At 54.1% G+C, this 16452-nt stretch overlaps 1 protein-coding gene across 1 annotated transcript; it reads left to right on the forward strand.

Annotated features, from left to right (window-relative positions):
• Positions 1-693: 693 nt before the first annotated feature.
• On the forward strand, positions 694-16452 carry LOC130323568 (protein lifeguard 3-like; the record flags this gene model as incomplete). Its single annotated transcript, XM_056553149.1, is given in 4 exon segments — positions 694-818; positions 12824-13111; positions 13839-13921; positions 16437-16452. Coding segments are annotated over 3 exon segments (367 nt in total), but the record flags the coding sequence as incomplete, so codon positions are not given.

Genomic DNA, 16452 nt, shown 5'->3' on the forward strand with positions numbered 1-16452 from the left:
TAGGAGGTCCACTACTTTAATCTGATTGGATATGTTTGTTCAGTATCATTTACATCACTTGGTAACACTTTCCTCATCATTACTAATCCGGGTTTTCTCTTTGGTGTAATCTGGACTTATCCAAATAAAGCCCTTTTAGTCCATGGGCCAGCTTACCTCTGACCCATGAACCGTACTTATCCCACGGAGCTCAAAGGGTTAACTGTTCTTTGCCCGCTACCCCGCGATACGAGCGGTGTGTAGGTTACGCCCTCCAGCGTCAGGCGTTCGCATGGAGACGGCAGACGGGCGGAGACTCCTCCCATGGCTCCGGAAGCGGATAAGACGTCAGACGCCGTTAGCTCCGGACATGTGTGTGAGAAGCCGGCATACAGCTCGGCTCCCCGCCACTGCGGGTTACACACATTGTCCGGAGCGCTTCATACTTACCTCTTGCGCCAGAACCGTGAGTAAAATTCTTCCCTTGCAGGTATTGATCATAACTACCATAAGGGATAGGTGGAGAACAATATATTCTATGCTTTATTACAGGTGTCACGTCGAGTCCCGACAGGACCGTGAGTGTATTGTTTTTGTACTGTGGCTAGCATCTCCCCTTCCCAGCTACGACATGGTGTACTGAATATGCTTTCCTGTTGTCTGCATCTTTCTTACAGGTTGAATCTGGGAAGGGTGAAGGAAGCGTTTCCGATACTTCGAGCCACATCCTGGCTATAGACCATTATCCAATAAATCACTGTGGATAAATGATTTTTTGTTTTATGGCATCCATTTGTTGAGCCCCTGAGGAGGACACATGCTACTTTGTGCTGAAACGCGTAGGGCCGTTGTGTCATGGGATACATCTAGTCCCTCTGGGCAGATTGTATCCTGGATGTGATATCTTGTTATATATACTTGGGAATTTGTCCCCTGGTCTATATTTTAGCAGCATAGCTTTGGCGTACTATTGCTAAGAGGCCCTTATCCGGGTCAAATGGCTGATTATTATTCATCACTATTAATATAATATTTTAGAGGTGGTTATTAAAAGTTATATTTTATGCACACTCCCCCCATTTTTTACAATTAAATTTTTGGGAGCTGATTAATTACACTGGTCCGTAGATACCACATCATCTACCTGTATATCCTCTACAGAGCCCCCATAAGTGTCCTCTACAGAGTCCCCATAAGTGTCCTCTACAGAGTCCCCATAAGTGTCCTCTACAGATCCCCCATAAGTGTCCTCTACAGATCCCCCCACAACAGTGTCCTCTACAGAGCCCCCATAACAGTGTCCTCTACAGATCCCCCATAACAGTGTCCTCTACAGATCCCCCATAACAGTGTCCTTTACAGATCCCCCATAACAGTGTGTCACCTACAGATCCCCCATAACAGTGTCATCTACAGATCCCCCATAAGTGTCATCTACAGATCCCCCATAACAGTGTCCTCTACAGATCCCCCATAACAATGTCCTCTACAGATCCCCCATAACAGTGTCCTCTACAGATCCCCCATAACAGTGTCCTCTACAGATCCCCCATAACAGTGTCACCTACAGATCCCCCATAACAGTGTCATCTACAGATCCCCCATAAGTGTCATCTACAGATCCCCCATAACAGTGTCCTCTACAGATCCCCCATAACAATGTCCTCTACAGATCCCCCATAAGTATCCTCTACAGATCCCCCATAACAATGTCCTCTACAGATCCCCCATAACAATGTCCTCTACAGATCCCCCATAAGTATCCTCTACAGATCCCCCATAAGTGTCCTCTACAGATCCCCCATAAGTGTCCTCTACAGATCCCCCATAAGTGTCATCTACAGATCCCCCATAAGTGTCATCTACAGATCCCCCATAAGTGTCATCTACAGATCCCACATAACAGTGTCCTCTACAGATCCCCCATAAGTGTCATCTACAGATCCCCCATAAGTGTCCTCTACAGATCCCCCATAAGTATCCTCTACAGATCCCCCATAAGTATCCTCTACAGATCCCCCATAAGTATCCTCTACAGATCCCCCATAACAGTGTCCTCTACAGATCCCCCATAAGTGTCATCTACAGATCCCCCATAAGTGTCATCTACAGATCCCCCATAAGTGTCATCTACAGATCCCACATAAGTGTCCTCTACAGATCCCCCATAAGTGTCATCTACAGATCCCCCATAAGTGTCATCTACAGATCCCCCATAAGTGTCATCTACAGATCCCCCATAAGTGTCATCTACAGATCCCCCATAAGTGTCATCTACAGATCCCCCATAAGTGTCCTCTACAGATCCCCCATAAGTGTCATCTACAGATCCCACATAAGTGTCCTCTACAGATCCCCCATAAGTGTCCTCTACAGATCCCACATAAGTGTCCTCTACAGATCCCCCATAAGTGTCATCTACAGATCCCCCATAAGTGTCATCTACAGATCCCCCATAAGTGTCATCTACAGATCCCCCATAAGTGTCATCTACAGATCCCCCATAAGTGTCATCTACAGATCCCCCATAAGTGTCATCTACAGATCCCCCATAAGTGTCATCTACAGATCCCCCATAAGTGTCCTCTACAGATCCCCCATAAGTGTCATCTACAGATCCCCCATAAGTGTCATCTACAGATCCCCCATAACAGTGTCCTCTACAGATCCCCCATAACAGTGTCCTCTACAGATCCCCCATAACAGTGTCCTCTACAGATCCCCCATAACAGTGTCCTCTACAGATCCCCCATAACAGTGTCCTCTACAGATCCCCCATAACAGTGTCCTCTACAGATCCCCCATAACAGTGTCCTCTACAGATCCCCCATAACAGTGTCCTCTACAGATCCCCCATAACAGTGTCCTCTACAGATCCCCCATAACAGTGTCATCTACAGATCCTCCATAAGTGTCCTCTACAGATCCCCCATAACAGTGTCCTCTACAGATCCCCCATAACAGTGTCCTCTACAGAGCCCCCATAAGTGTCCTCTACAGAGCCCCCATAAGTGTCCTCTACAGAGCCCCCATAAGTGTCATCTATGTGGGCAGTATGGGGGTTGTGTGGGCAGTATGGGGGTTGTGTGGGCAGTGTGGGGGTGTGTGGGCAGTATAGGGGTGTGTGTGCAGTATAGGGCTGTGTGGGCAGTATGTGGGTGTTTGGGCAGTATAGGGGGGAAAGTATGGGGTTGTGTGGGTAGTATAAGGGTATGTGGGCAGTATAGGGGGTGTGGGCAGTATAGGGGTGTGGGCAGTATAGGGGGTGTGGGCAGTATAGGGCTGTGTGGGCAGTATAGGGGGTATGGGCAGTAAGAGGGTTGTGTGGGCAGTATGGGGGCTGTGTGGGCAGTATGGGGGCTGTGTGGGCAGTATGGGGGCTGTGTGGGCAGTATGGGGGCTGTGTGGGCAGTATGGGGGTTGTGTGGGCAGTATGGGGGTTGTGTGGGCAGTATAGGGGTGTGTGGGCAGTATAGGGGTGTGTGGGCAGTATAGGGGTGTGTGGGCAGTATAGGGGTGTGTGGGCAGTATGGGTGCTGTGTGGGCAGTATGGGTGCTGTGTGGGCAGTAAGGGGGTTGTGTAGGCAGTAAGGGGGTTGTGTGGGCAGTATGGGGGCTGTGTGGGCAGTATGGGGGTGTGTGGGCAGTATGGGGGCTGTGTGGACAGTATAGAGGAGTGTGGGCAGTATGTGGGCTGTGTGGGCAGTATAGGGGGCTGTGGGCAGTATATTGGGTTGTGTGGGCAGTATAGGGGCTGTGGGCAGTATATTGGGTTGTGTGGGCAGTATAGGGGGTATGGGCAGTAAGGGGGCTGTGTGGGCAGTAAGGGGGCTGTGTGAGCAGTATGGGGGTTGTGTGGGCAGTATGGGGGTTGTGTGGGCAGTATGGGGGTTGTGTGGGCAGTATGGGGGTTGTGTGGGCAGTAAGGGGGTTGTGTGGCCAGTAAGGGGGTTGTGTGGGCAGTATAGGGGGGTGTGGGCAGTATAGGGGGTGTGGGCAGTATAGGGGTGTATGGGCAGTATGGGGGCTGTGTGGGCAGTATAGGGGGCTGTGGGCAGTATAGGGGGTTGTGTGTTCAGTATAGGGGGGTGTGGGCAGTATAGGGGTGTATGGGCAGTAAGGGGGTTGTGTGGGCAGTATGGGGGCTGTGTGGGCAGTATAGGGGGCTGTGGGCAGTATAGGGGGTTGTGTGTTCAGTATAGGGGGTGTGGGCAGTATGGGGGGTGTGGTCAGTAAGTTTATTTTTGGGCAGTATAGGGGGCTGTGTGGGCAGTATAGGGGGCTGTGTGAGCAGTATGGGGGTTGTGTGGGCAGTATAGGGGGGTGTGGGCAGTATAGGGGGGTGGGCAGTAAGGGGGTTGTGTGGGCAGTATGGGGGCTGTGTGGGCAGTATAGAGGAGTTTGGGCAGTATGGGGGCTGTTTGGGCAGTATAGGGGGCTGTGGGCAGTATAGGGGGTTGTGTGGGCAGTATAGGGTGTTGTGTGGGCAGTATAGGGGGTGTGGTCAGTAAGGTTTTTTTGGGCAGTATAGGGGGCTGTGTGGGCAGTATAGGGGGGTGTGGGCAGTAAGGGGGTTGTGTGGGCAGTAAGGGGGTTGTGTGGGCAGTATAGGGGGTGTGGGCAGTATGGGGGAGTGTGGGCAGTATAGAGGCTGTGTGGGCAGTATAGGGGCTGTGTGGGCAGTATAGAGGCTGTGTGGGCAGTATAGGGGCTGTGTGGGCTGTATAGGGGCTGTGTGGGCAGTATGGGGGCTGTGTGGGCAGTATAGAGGCTGTGTGGGCAGTATAGGGGCTGTGTTGGCAGTATAGGGGCTGTGTGGGCAGTATAGGGGCTGTGTGGGCAGTATAGGGCTGTGTGGGCAGTATGGGGGGTGTGGGCAGTATGGGGGGGTGTGGGCAGTATAGGGGGCTGTGTGGGCAGTATGGGGGGTTGTGTGGGCAGTATAGGGGGGTGTCGGCAGTATGGGGGCTGTGTGGGCAGTATAGGGGTGTGAGGGCAATATAGGGGTGTGTGGGCAGTATGGGGGTCGTGTGGGCAGTATAGGGGGTGTGTGGGCAGTATAGGGGGTGTGTGGGCAGTATGGGGGCAGTGTGGGCAGTATAGGGGTTGTGTGGGCAGTATGGGGGCAGTATAGGGGGTGGGCAGTATAGGGGGTGTGTGGGCAGTATGGGGGTTGTGTGGGCAGTATGGGGGTTGTGTGGGCAGTATAGGGGTTGTGTGGGCAGTATAGGGGGTGTGGGCAGTATAGGGGGGTGTGGGCAGTATGGGGGCTGTGTGGGCAGTATAGGGGTTGTGTGGACAGTATAGGGGGTGTAGGCAGTATAGGGGTTGTGTGGGCAGTATAGGGGGGGCAGTATAGGGGGGTGGGCAGTATGGGGGGTGGACAGTATAGGGGGTGTGTGGGCAGTATAGGGGGTGGGCAGTATAGGGGGTGGGCAGTATGGGGGCTGTGTGGGCAGTATAGGGGGGGCAGTATGGGGGCTGTGTGGGCAATGTGGGGTGTGTGTGGGCAGTATAGGGGGTTGTGGGCAGTATGGGGGCCGTGTGGGCAGTATAAGGGTTTGTGGGCAGTATAGGGGGGTGTAGGCAGTATGGGGGTTGTGTGGGCAGTATAAGGGGGGTGGGCAGTATAGGGGGGTTGTGTGGGCAGTATATGGGGGGGGCAGTATGGGGGCTGTGTGTGCAGTATAGAGGGGTTGTGTGGGCGGTATGGGGGCTGTGTGGGCAGTATGGGGGGGCAGTATAGGGGGCTGTGTGGGCAGTATAGGGGTGTGTGGGCAGTATAGGGGCTGTGTGGGCGGTATGGGGGCTGTGTGGGCAGTATAGGGGTGTGTGGGCGGTATGGGGGCTGTGTGGGCGGTATGGGGGCTGTGTGGGCAGTATAGGGGCTGTGTGGGCAGTATAGGGGCTGTGTGGGCGGTATGGGGGCTGTGTGGGCAGTATAGGGGCTGTGTGGGCGGTATGGGGGCTGTGTGGGCAGTATAGGGGCTGTGTGGGCGGTATGGGGGCTGTGTGGGCGGTATGGGGGCTGTGTGGGCAGTATAGGGGCTGTGTGGGCGGTATGGGGGCTGTGTGGGCAGTATGGGGGGGGTAGTATAGGGGGTGGGCAGTATAGGGGGGGTGGGCAGTAAGGGGGCTGTGTGGGAAGTATAGGGGGCTGTGTGGGCAGTATAGGGGGCTGTGTGGGCAGTATAGGGGGCTGTGTGGGCGGTATAGGGGTGTGTGGGCGGTATAGGGGGCTGTGTGGGCGGTATAGGGGTGTGTGGGCAGTATAGGGGGCTGTGTGGGCGGTATAGGGGTGTGTGGGCGGTATAGGGGTGTGTGGGCGGTATAGGGGCTGTGTGGGCGGTATGGGGGCTGTGTGGGCAGTATAGGGGGTGTGGGCAGTATAGGGGGTGTGGGCAGTATAGGGGGTGTGGGCAGTATAGGGGGTGTGGGCAGTATAGGGGGTGTGGGCAGTATAGGGGGGTGGGCAGTATAGGGGGTGTGGGCAGTATGGGGGCTGTGTGGGCAGTATGGGGGCTGTGTGGGCAGTATGGGGGTTGTGTGGGCAGTATGGGGGCTGTGTGGGCAGTATGGGGGTTGTGTGGGCAGTATAGGGGCTGTGCGGGCAGTATAGGGGCTGTGTGGGCAGTATGGGGGTTGTGTGGGCAGTATATGGCTGTGCGGGCAGTGTAGGGGCTGTGCGGGCAGTATAGGGGGGGTGGGCAGTATGGGGGTCGTGTGGGCAGTATGGGGGTCGTGTGGGCAGTAAGGGGGTCGTGTGGGCAGTATGGGTGTGTGTGGGCAGTATAGGGGCTGTGTGGGCAGTATAGGGGTTGTGTGGGCAGTATAGGGGGGGCAGTATAGGTGGTCGGCAGTATAGGGGCTGTGTGGGCAGTATGGGGGCTGTGTGGGCAGTATGGGGGCTGTGTGGGCAGTATGGGGGCCGTGTGGGCAGTAAGGGGGCCGTGTGGGCAGTATGGGGGCCGTGTGGGCAGTATAGGGGCTGTGTGGGCAGTATAGGGGCTGTGTGGGCAGTATGGGGGCTGTGTGGGCAGTATGGGGGCTGTGTGGGCAGTATGGGGGCTGTGTGGGCAGTATGGGGGCTGTGTGGGCAGTAAGGGGGCCGTGTGGGCAGTATGGGGGCCGTGTGGGCAGTATAGGGGGTATGGGCAGTAAGAGGGTTGTGTGGGCAGTATGGGGGCTGTGTGGGCAGTATGGGGGCTGTGTGGGCAGTAAGGGGGCCGTGTGGGCAGTATGGGGGCCGTGTGGGCAGTATAGGGGCTGTGTGGGCAGTATAGGGGCTGTGTGGGCAGTATAGGGGGGGCAGTATAGGGGGTCGGCAGTATAGGGGCTGTGTGGGCAGTATGGGGGCTGTGGGGGCTGTGTGGGGGCTGTGTGGGCAGTAAGGGGGTTGTGTGGGTAGTAAAGGGTTGTGTGGGCAGTATAGGGGTGTGTGGGCAGTATGGGGGGGGGGGTGTGGCTGAGCCCCCTTATATAGCGGCACCCCCTTATGTAGCTGTGGCCTGTATATAATTGCACTCCCTAATGTAGTTGCACCCCCTTATATCTGCGCCCCCTTATATATCTGCGCCCCCTTATGTAGCTGTGCCCCTTATGTAGCTGCACCCCCTTATATAGCTGCATCCCCTTATATATCTGCACTCTCTTATATAGCTGCACCCTCTTATGTAGCTGTGCCCCTTATGTAGCTGCACCCTCTTATGTAGCTGCACCCCCTTATATATCTGCACTCTCTTATATAGCTGCACCCTCTTATGTAGCTGTGCCCCTTATGTAGCTGCACCCTCTTATGTAGCTGCACCCCCTTATATAGCTGCGGCCCCTTATATAGCTGCGGCCCCTTATATAGCTGCGTCCCCTTATATAGCTGCACCCCCTTATGTAGCTGCACCCCCTTATGTAGCTGCGCCCCCTTATATAGCTGCGCCCCCTTATGTAGCTGCAACCCCTTATATAGCTGCTCCCCCTTATGTAGCTGCGCCCCCTTATGTAGCTGTGCCCCCTTATATAGCTGCGCCCCCTTATATAGCTGCAACCCCTTATATAGCTGCACCCCCTTATATAGCTGCACCCCCTTATATAGCTGCGCCCCCTTATATAGCTGCACTCTCTTATATAGCTGCGGCCCCTTATATAGCTGCGGCCCCTTATATATCTGCACTCTCTTATATAGCTGCGTCCCCTTATATAGCTGCACCCCCTTATATAGCTGCACTCTCTTATATAGCTGCGTCCCCTTATGTAGCTGCGCCCCCTTATATAGCTGCGGCCCCTTATATAGCTGCACCCCCTTATATAGCTGCACTCTCTTATATAGCTGCACTCTCTTATATAGCTGCGCCCCCTTATATAGCTGCGCCCCCTTATATAGCTGCGCCCCCTTATATAGCTGCGCCCCCTTATATAGCTGCGCTCTCTTATATAGCTGCACTCTCTTATATAGCTGCGTCCCCTTATATAGCTGCACCCCCTTATATAGCTGCACTCTCTTATATAGCTGCACTCTCTTATATAGCTGCGCCCCCTTATATAGCTGCGCTCTCTTATATAGCTGCGCCCCCTTATATAGCTGCACTCTCTTATATAGCTGCGCCCCCTTATATAGCTGCACTCTCTTATATAGCTGCACTCTCTTATATAGCTGCGCCCCCTTATATAGCTGCACTCTCTTATATAGCTGCACTCTCTTATATAGCTGCACTCTCTTATATAGCTGCACTCTCTTATATAGCTGCGCCCCCTTATGTAGCTGCGCCCCCTTATATAGCTGCGGCCCCTTATATAGCTGCGGCCCCTTATATAGCTGCACTCTCTTATATAGCTGCGCCCCCTTATATAGCTGCGCCCCCTTATATAGCTGCGCCCCCTTATATAGCTGCACTCTCTTATATAGCTGCGTCCCCTTATATAGCTGCACTCTCTTATATAGCTGCACTCTCTTATATAGCTGCACTCTCTTATATAGCTGCGCCCCCTTATATAGCTGCACTCTCTTATATAGCTGCACTCTCTTATATAGCTGCGCCCCCTTATATAGCTGCACTCTCTTATATAGCTGCGCCCCCTTATATAGCTGCACTCTCTTATATAGCTGCGCCCCCTTATATAGCTGCACTCTCTTATATAGCTGCGCCCCCTTATATAGCTGCGCCCCCTTATATAGCTGCGCCCCCTTATATAGCTGCACTCTCTTATATAGCTGCACTCTCTTATATAGCTGCACTCTCTTATATAGCTGCACTCTCTTATATAGCTGCACTCTCTTATATAGCTGCGCCCCCTTATATAGCTGCACTCTCTTATATAGCTGCACTCTCTTATATAGCTGCGCCCCCTTATATAGCTGCGCCCCCTTATATAGCTGCACTCTCTTATATAGCTGCTCCCCCTTATATAGCTGCGCCCCCTTATATAGCTGCGCCCCCTTATATAGCTGCGCCCCCTTATATAGCTGCGCCCCCTTATATAGCTGCGCCCCCTTATATAGCTGCGGCCCCTTATATAGCTGCGGCCCCTTATATAGCTGCGTCCCCTTATATAGCTGCGCCCCCTTATATAGCTGCGCCCCCTTATATAGCTGCGGCCCCTTATATAGCTGCGGCCCCTTATATAGCTGCACTCTCTTATATAGCTGCGCCCCCTTATGTAGCTGCGCCCCCTTATGTAGCTGCGCCCCCTTATGTAGCTGCGCCCCCTTATGTAGCTGCGGCCCCTTATGTAGCTGCGGCCCCTTATATAGCTGCACTCTCTTATATAGCTGCGCCCCCTTATATAGCTGCACTCTCTTATATAGCTGCTCCCCCTTATATAGCTGCACTCTCTTATATAGCTGCGTCCCCTTATATAGCTGCACTCTCTTATATAGCTGCACTCTCTTATATAGCTGCACTCTCTTATATAGCTGCGCCCCCTTATATAGCTGCACTCTCTTATATAGCTGCACTCTCTTATATAGCTGCGCCCCCTTATATAGCTGCACTCTCTTATATAGCTGCACTCTCTTATATAGCTGCGCCCCCTTATATAGCTGCACTCTCTTATATAGCTGCGCCCCCTTATATAGCTGCACTCTCTTATATAGCTGCACTCTCTTATATAGCTGCACTCTCTTATATAGCTGCACTCTCTTATATAGCTGCACCCTCTTATATAGCTGCGCCCCCTTATATAGCTGCGCCCCCTTATATAGCTGCGCCCCCTTATATAGCTGCACTCTCTTATATAGCTGCGCCCCCTTATATAGCTGCACTCTCTTATATAGCTGCACTCTCTTATATAGCTGCGCCCCCTTATATAGCTGCACTCTCTTATATAGCTGCACTCTCTTATATAGCTGCACTCTCTTATATAGCTGCACTCTCTTATATAGCTGCGCTCTCTTATATAGCTGCGCCCCCTTATGTAGCTGCGCCCCCTTATGTAGCTGCGCCCCCTTATATAGCTGCGGCCCCTTATATAGCTGCGGCCCCTTATATAGCTGCGGCCCCTTATATAGCTGCACTCTCTTATATAGCTGCGCCCCCTTATATAGCTGCGCCCCCTTATATAGCTGCGCCCCCTTATATAGCTGCACTCTCTTATATAGCTGCGTCCCCTTATATAGCTGCACTCTCTTATATAGCTGCACTCTCTTATATAGCTGCACTCTTTTATATAGCTGCGCCCCCTTATATAGCTGCACTCTCTTATATAGCTGCACTCTCTTATATAGCTGCGCCCCCTTATATAGCTGCACTCTCTTATATAGCTGCGCCCCCTTATATAGCTGCACTCTCTTATATAGCTGCGCCCCCTTATATAGCTGCGCCCCCTTATATAGCTGCGCCCCCTTATATAGCTGCACTCTCTTATATAGCTGCACTCTCTTATATAGCTGCACTCTCTTATATAGCTGCACTCTCTTATATAGCTGCACTCTCTTATATAGCTGCGCCCCCTTATATAGCTGCACTCTCTTATATAGCTGCACTCTCTTATATAGCTGCGCCCCCTTATATAGCTGCGCCCCCTTATATAGCTGCGCCCCCTTATATAGCTGCGCCCCCTTATATAGCTGCGCCCCCTTATATAGCTGCGCCCCCTTATATAGCTGCGCCCCCTTATATAGCTGCGGCCCCTTATATAGCTGCGTCCCCTTATATAGCTGCGCCCCCTTATATAGCTGCGCCCCCTTATATAGCTGCGGCCCCTTATATAGCTGCGGCCCCTTATATAGCTGCACTCTCTTATATAGCTGCGCCCCCTTATGTAGCTGCGCCCCCTTATGTAGCTGCGCCCCCTTATGTAGCTGCGCCCCCTTATGTAGCTGCGGCCCCTTATGTAGCTGCGGCCCCTTATATAGCTGCACTCTCTTATATAGCTGCGCCCCCTTATATAGCTGCACTCTCTTATATAGCTGCTCCCCCTTATATAGCTGCACTCTCTTATATAGCTGCGTCCCCTTATATAGCTGCACTCTCTTATATAGCTGCACTCTCTTATATAGCTGCACTCTCTTATATAGCTGCGCCCCCTTATATAGCTGCACTCTCTTATATAGCTGCACTCTCTTATATAGCTGCGCCCCCTTATATAGCTGCACTCTCTTATATAGCTGCACTCTCTTATATAGCTGCGCCCCCTTATATAGCTGCACTCTCTTATATAGCTGCGCCCCCTTATATAGCTGCACTCTCTTATATAGCTGCACTCTCTTATATAGCTGCACTCTCTTATATAGCTGCACTCTCTTATATAGCTGCACCCTCTTATATAGCTGCGCCCCCTTATATAGCTGCGCCCCCTTATATAGCTGCGCCCCCTTATATAGCTGCGCCCCCTTATATAGCTGCGCCCCCTTATATAGCTGCGCCCCCTTATGTAGCTGCGCCCCCTTATGTAGCTGCACCCCCTTATGTAGCTGCGGCCCCTTATATAGCTGCGGCCCCTTATATAGCTGCACTCTCATATATAGCTGCACTCTCTTATATAGCTGCGCCCCCTTATATAGCTGCGCCCCCTTATATAGCTGCGCCCCCTTATATAGCTGCGCCCCCTTATATAGCTGCGCCCCCTTATATAGCTGCACTCTCTTATATAGCTGCTCCCCCTTATATAGCTGCGTCCCCTTATATAGCTGCGCCCCCTTATATAGCTGCACTCTCTTATATAGCTGCGCCCCCTTATATAGCTGCGCCCCCCTTATATAGCTGCACTCTCTTATATAGCTGCTCCCCCTTATATAGCTGCGCCCCCTTATATAGCTGCACTCTCTTATATAGCTGCGCCCCCTTATATAGCTGCACTCTCTTATATAGCTGCGCCCCCTTATATAGCTGCTCCCCCTTATATAGCTGCGCCCCCTTATATAGCTGCGCCCCCTTATATAGCTGCACTCTCTTATATAGCTGCACTCTCTTATATAGCTGCGCCCCCTTATATAGCTGCGCCCCCTTATATAGCTGCGCCCCCTTATATAGCTGCGCCCCCTTATATAGCTGCGCCCCCTTATATAGCTGCACTCTCTTATATAGCTGCTCCCCCTTATATAGCTGCGCCCCCTTATATAGCTGCGCCCCCTTATATAGCTGCGCCCCCTTATATAGCTGCGTCCCCTTATATAGCTGCGCCCCCTTATATAGCTGCGCCCCCTTATATAGCTGCGCCCCCTTATATAGCTGCACTCTCTTATATAGCTGCGCCCCCTTATATAGCTGCGCCCCCTTATATAGCTGCGCCCCCTTATATAGCTGCGCCCTCGGAGATAGGTCATTCTGGTCCTTGTTGTCCCCTCTCTGTAACGTTCCGGATATAGTTTTGGATTTTTAGAATAATTTGGTTCTTTCTTTTCTTCCTGTAGGAGTTCACTGAGCGTCCGCCATGTCCTATCCCAGCGCCCCCCCGCCATACAATGATCGGGACCCCTTAAATAATCCTGGATACCCCCCTGGCAATTACCCCCAGCCTGGATACCCTGCCAGCAATTACCCCCAGCCTGGTGGCTATCCCCCCCCATACGGACAACCTGGCGGATTCTACCCACAGCCGCAGCCTGGAGGATACCCTGGGGGGGGTTACCCAGAACCCGGAGGCAATGAGCCCCCAAAGCCGGTGATGCCAATGCTTCCAAATATCCCACTGAACCCAGGTAAGTGCCGCCCCCCCGGTAAGTGCCCCTCCCCCCCCCCCAGGTAAGTGCCGCACACCACCCCCCCCCCCCCGGTAAATGACACTCACCCCCCCTCCCCTGGTAAGTGCCGCTCACCACTCCCTCACCCCCCCCCCAGTAAATGCCGCTCACCCCGGTAAGTGCCGCTCACCCCCCCCCCCCCTCAGTAACTGGCGCACACACCAGCCCCCCTCCCCCCCCCCGGTAAATGACACTCACCCCCCCCCTGGTAAGTGCCGCTAAACCCCCCCTCCCCCCGCTAAGTGCCGCTCACCCCTCCCTCACCCCCCCCCCCCAAGTAAATGCCGCTCACCCCGGTAAGTACCGCTCACTCCCCCCCCCCCCCTCAGTAACTGGCGCTCACCCCCCCCCCCCCGGTAAATGACGCTCCCCCCCCCCCCAGGTAAGTGCCGCTCACCCCCCCCCCCCTCACCCCATTAAGTGCCGCTCACCCCCCCCCCTCCCCCCGGTAAATGACGCTCACCCCCCCCCCTCACCCCATTAAGTGCCGCTCACCCCCCCCCTCACCCCATTAAGTGCCGCTCACCCCCCCCTCCCCCCAGTAAGTGCCGCTCACCCCCCCCCCCCCCCTGGTAAGTGCCGCTCACCCCCCCCTCACCCCATTAAGTGCCGCTCACCCCCCCCCCCCCCGGTGAGTGGCGCTCTGTCAGTACTGCAGGTTGCAATAAACTTCTCTCCTCCGCAGCGGATTCGGGTATTTACACTGAGGGGGACGCGCAGTTTGGTTCTTGGGATGACAAAGTCGTGCGTCACGCTTTCATCCGTAAGGTAAGTCGTCATAAATGCTTCCGCCATATACAGGACTAGGAGGGGCGACCAACATCCCTGGGACAGTGCGGCCCCCCAGGGTTATTACACCTCACTCCTGTCCAGATGATGGTAGTAGGGAGGGGTCCTCATACAGTTCTGGGGGGTCCTCATACAGTTCTGGAGGGGTCCTCATACAGTTCTGGGGGGTCCTCATACAGTTCTGGGGGGTCCTCATACAGTTCTGGAGGGGTCCTCATACAGTTCTGGGGGGTCCTCATACAGTTCTGGGGGGTCCTCATACAGTTCTGGAGGGGTCCTCATACAGTTCTGGGGGGTCCTCATACAGTTCTGGGGGGTCCTCATACAGTTCTGGAGGGGTCCTCATACAGTTCTGGGGGGTCCTCATACAGTTCTGGGGGGTCCTCATACAGTTCTGGGGGGTCCTCCATACAGTTCTGGGGGGTCCTCCATACAGTTCTGGGCGGTCCTCATACAGTTCTGGGGGGTCCTTCATACAGTTCTGGGGGGTCCTTCATACAGTTCTGGGTGGTCCTCATACAGTTCTGGGTGGTCCTCATACAGTTCTGGGGGGTCCTCATACAGTTCTGGGGGGTCCTCATACAGTTCTGGGGGGTCCTCATACAGTTCTGGGGGGTCCTTCATACAGTTCTGGGGGGTCCTCATACAGTTCTGGGGGGTCCTCATACAGTTCTGGGGGGTCCTCATACAGTTCTGGGGGGTCCTCATACAGTTCTGGGGGGTCCTCATACAGTTCTGGGGGGTCCTCATACAGTTCTGGGGGGGTCCTCATACAGTTCTGGGGGGTCCTCATACAGTTCTGGGGGGTCCTCATACAGCTCTGGGGGGTCGTCATACAGTTCTGGGGGGTCCTCATACAGTTCTGGGGGGTCCTCATACAGTTCTGGGGGGTCCTCATACAGTTCTGGGGGGTCCTTCATACAGTTCTGGGGGGTCCTCATACAGTTCTGGGGGGTCCTCATACAGTTCTGGGGGGTCCTTCATACAGTTCTGGGGGGTCCTCATACAGTTCTGGGGGGTCCTCATACAGTTCTGGGGGGTCCTTCATACAGTTCTGGGGGGTCCTCATACAGTTCTGGGGGGTCCTCATACAGTTCTGGGGGGTCCTCATACAGTTCTGGGGGGTCCTCATACAGTTCTGGGGGGTCCTCATACAGTTCTGGGGGGTCGTCATACAGTTCTGGGGGGTCGTCATACAGTTCTGGGGGGTCGTCATACAGTTCTGGGGGGTCGTCATACAGTTCGGGGGGGTCCTTCATACAGTTCTGGGGGGTCCTTCATACAGTTCTGGGGGGTCCTTCATACAGTTCTGGGGGGTCCTTCATACAGTTCTGGGGGTCCTCATACAGTTCTGGGGGGTCCTCATACAGTTCTGGGGGGTCCTCATACAGTTCTGGGGGGTCCTCATACAGTTCTGGGGGGTCCTCATACAGTTCTGGGGGTCCTCATACAGTTCTGGGGGGGGTCCTCATACAGTTCTGGGGGGGTCCTCATACAGTTCTGGGGGGTCCTCATACAGTTCTGGGGGGTCCTCATACAGTTCTGGGGGGTCCTCATACAGTTCTGGGGGGTCCTCATACAGTTCTGGGGGGTCCTTCATACAGTTCTGGGGGGTCCTTCATACAGTTCTGGGGGGTCCTTCATACAGTTCTGGGGGGTCCTCATACAGTTCTGGGGGGTCCTCATACAGTTCTGGGGGGTCCTTCATACAGTTCTGGGGGTCCTCATACAGTTCTGGGGGGTCCTTCATACAGTTCTGGGGGGTCCTCATACAGTTCTGGGGGGTCCTCATACAGTTCTGGGGGGTCCTCATACAGTTCTGGGGGGTCCTCATACAGTTCTGGGGGGTCCTCATACAGTTCTGGGGGGTCCTCATACAGTTCTGGGGGGTCCTCATACAGTTCTGGGGGGTCCTCATACAGTTCTGGGGGGTCCTCATACAGTTCTGGGGGGTCCTCATACAGTTCTGGGGGGGTCCTTCATACAGTTCTGGGGGGTCCTTCATACAGTTCTGGGGGGTCCTTCATACAGTTCTGGGGGGGTCCTCATACAGTTCTGGGTGGTCCTCATACAGTTCTGGGGGGTCCTCATACAGTTCTGGGGGGTCCTCATACAGTTCTGGGGGGGTCCTCATACAGTTCTGGGGGGTCGTCATACAGTTCTGGGGGTCCTCATACAGTTCTGGGGGGTCCTCATACAGTTCTGGGCGGGTCCTCATACAGTTCTGGGGGGTCCTCATACAGTTCTGGGGGGTCCTCATACAGTTCTGGGGGGTCCTCATACAGTTCTGGGGGGTCCTCATACAGTTCTGGGGGGGTCCTCATACAGTTCTGGGGGGTCCTCATACAGTTCTGGGTGGTCCTCATACAGTTCTGGGGGGTCCTCATACAGTTCTGGGGGGTCCTCATACAGTTCTGGGGGGTCCTTCATACAGTTCTGGGGGGTCCTTCATACAGTTCTGGGGTCCTCATGACCTGGTGTTCGTGTCTTTCAGGTTTACGCCATCATCG

Source organism: Hyla sarda, unplaced genomic scaffold (assembly GCF_029499605.1).
Source record: "Hyla sarda isolate aHylSar1 unplaced genomic scaffold, aHylSar1.hap1 scaffold_2509, whole genome shotgun sequence".
NCBI classification, from domain to species: Eukaryota; Metazoa; Chordata; class Amphibia; order Anura; family Hylidae; genus Hyla; species Hyla sarda.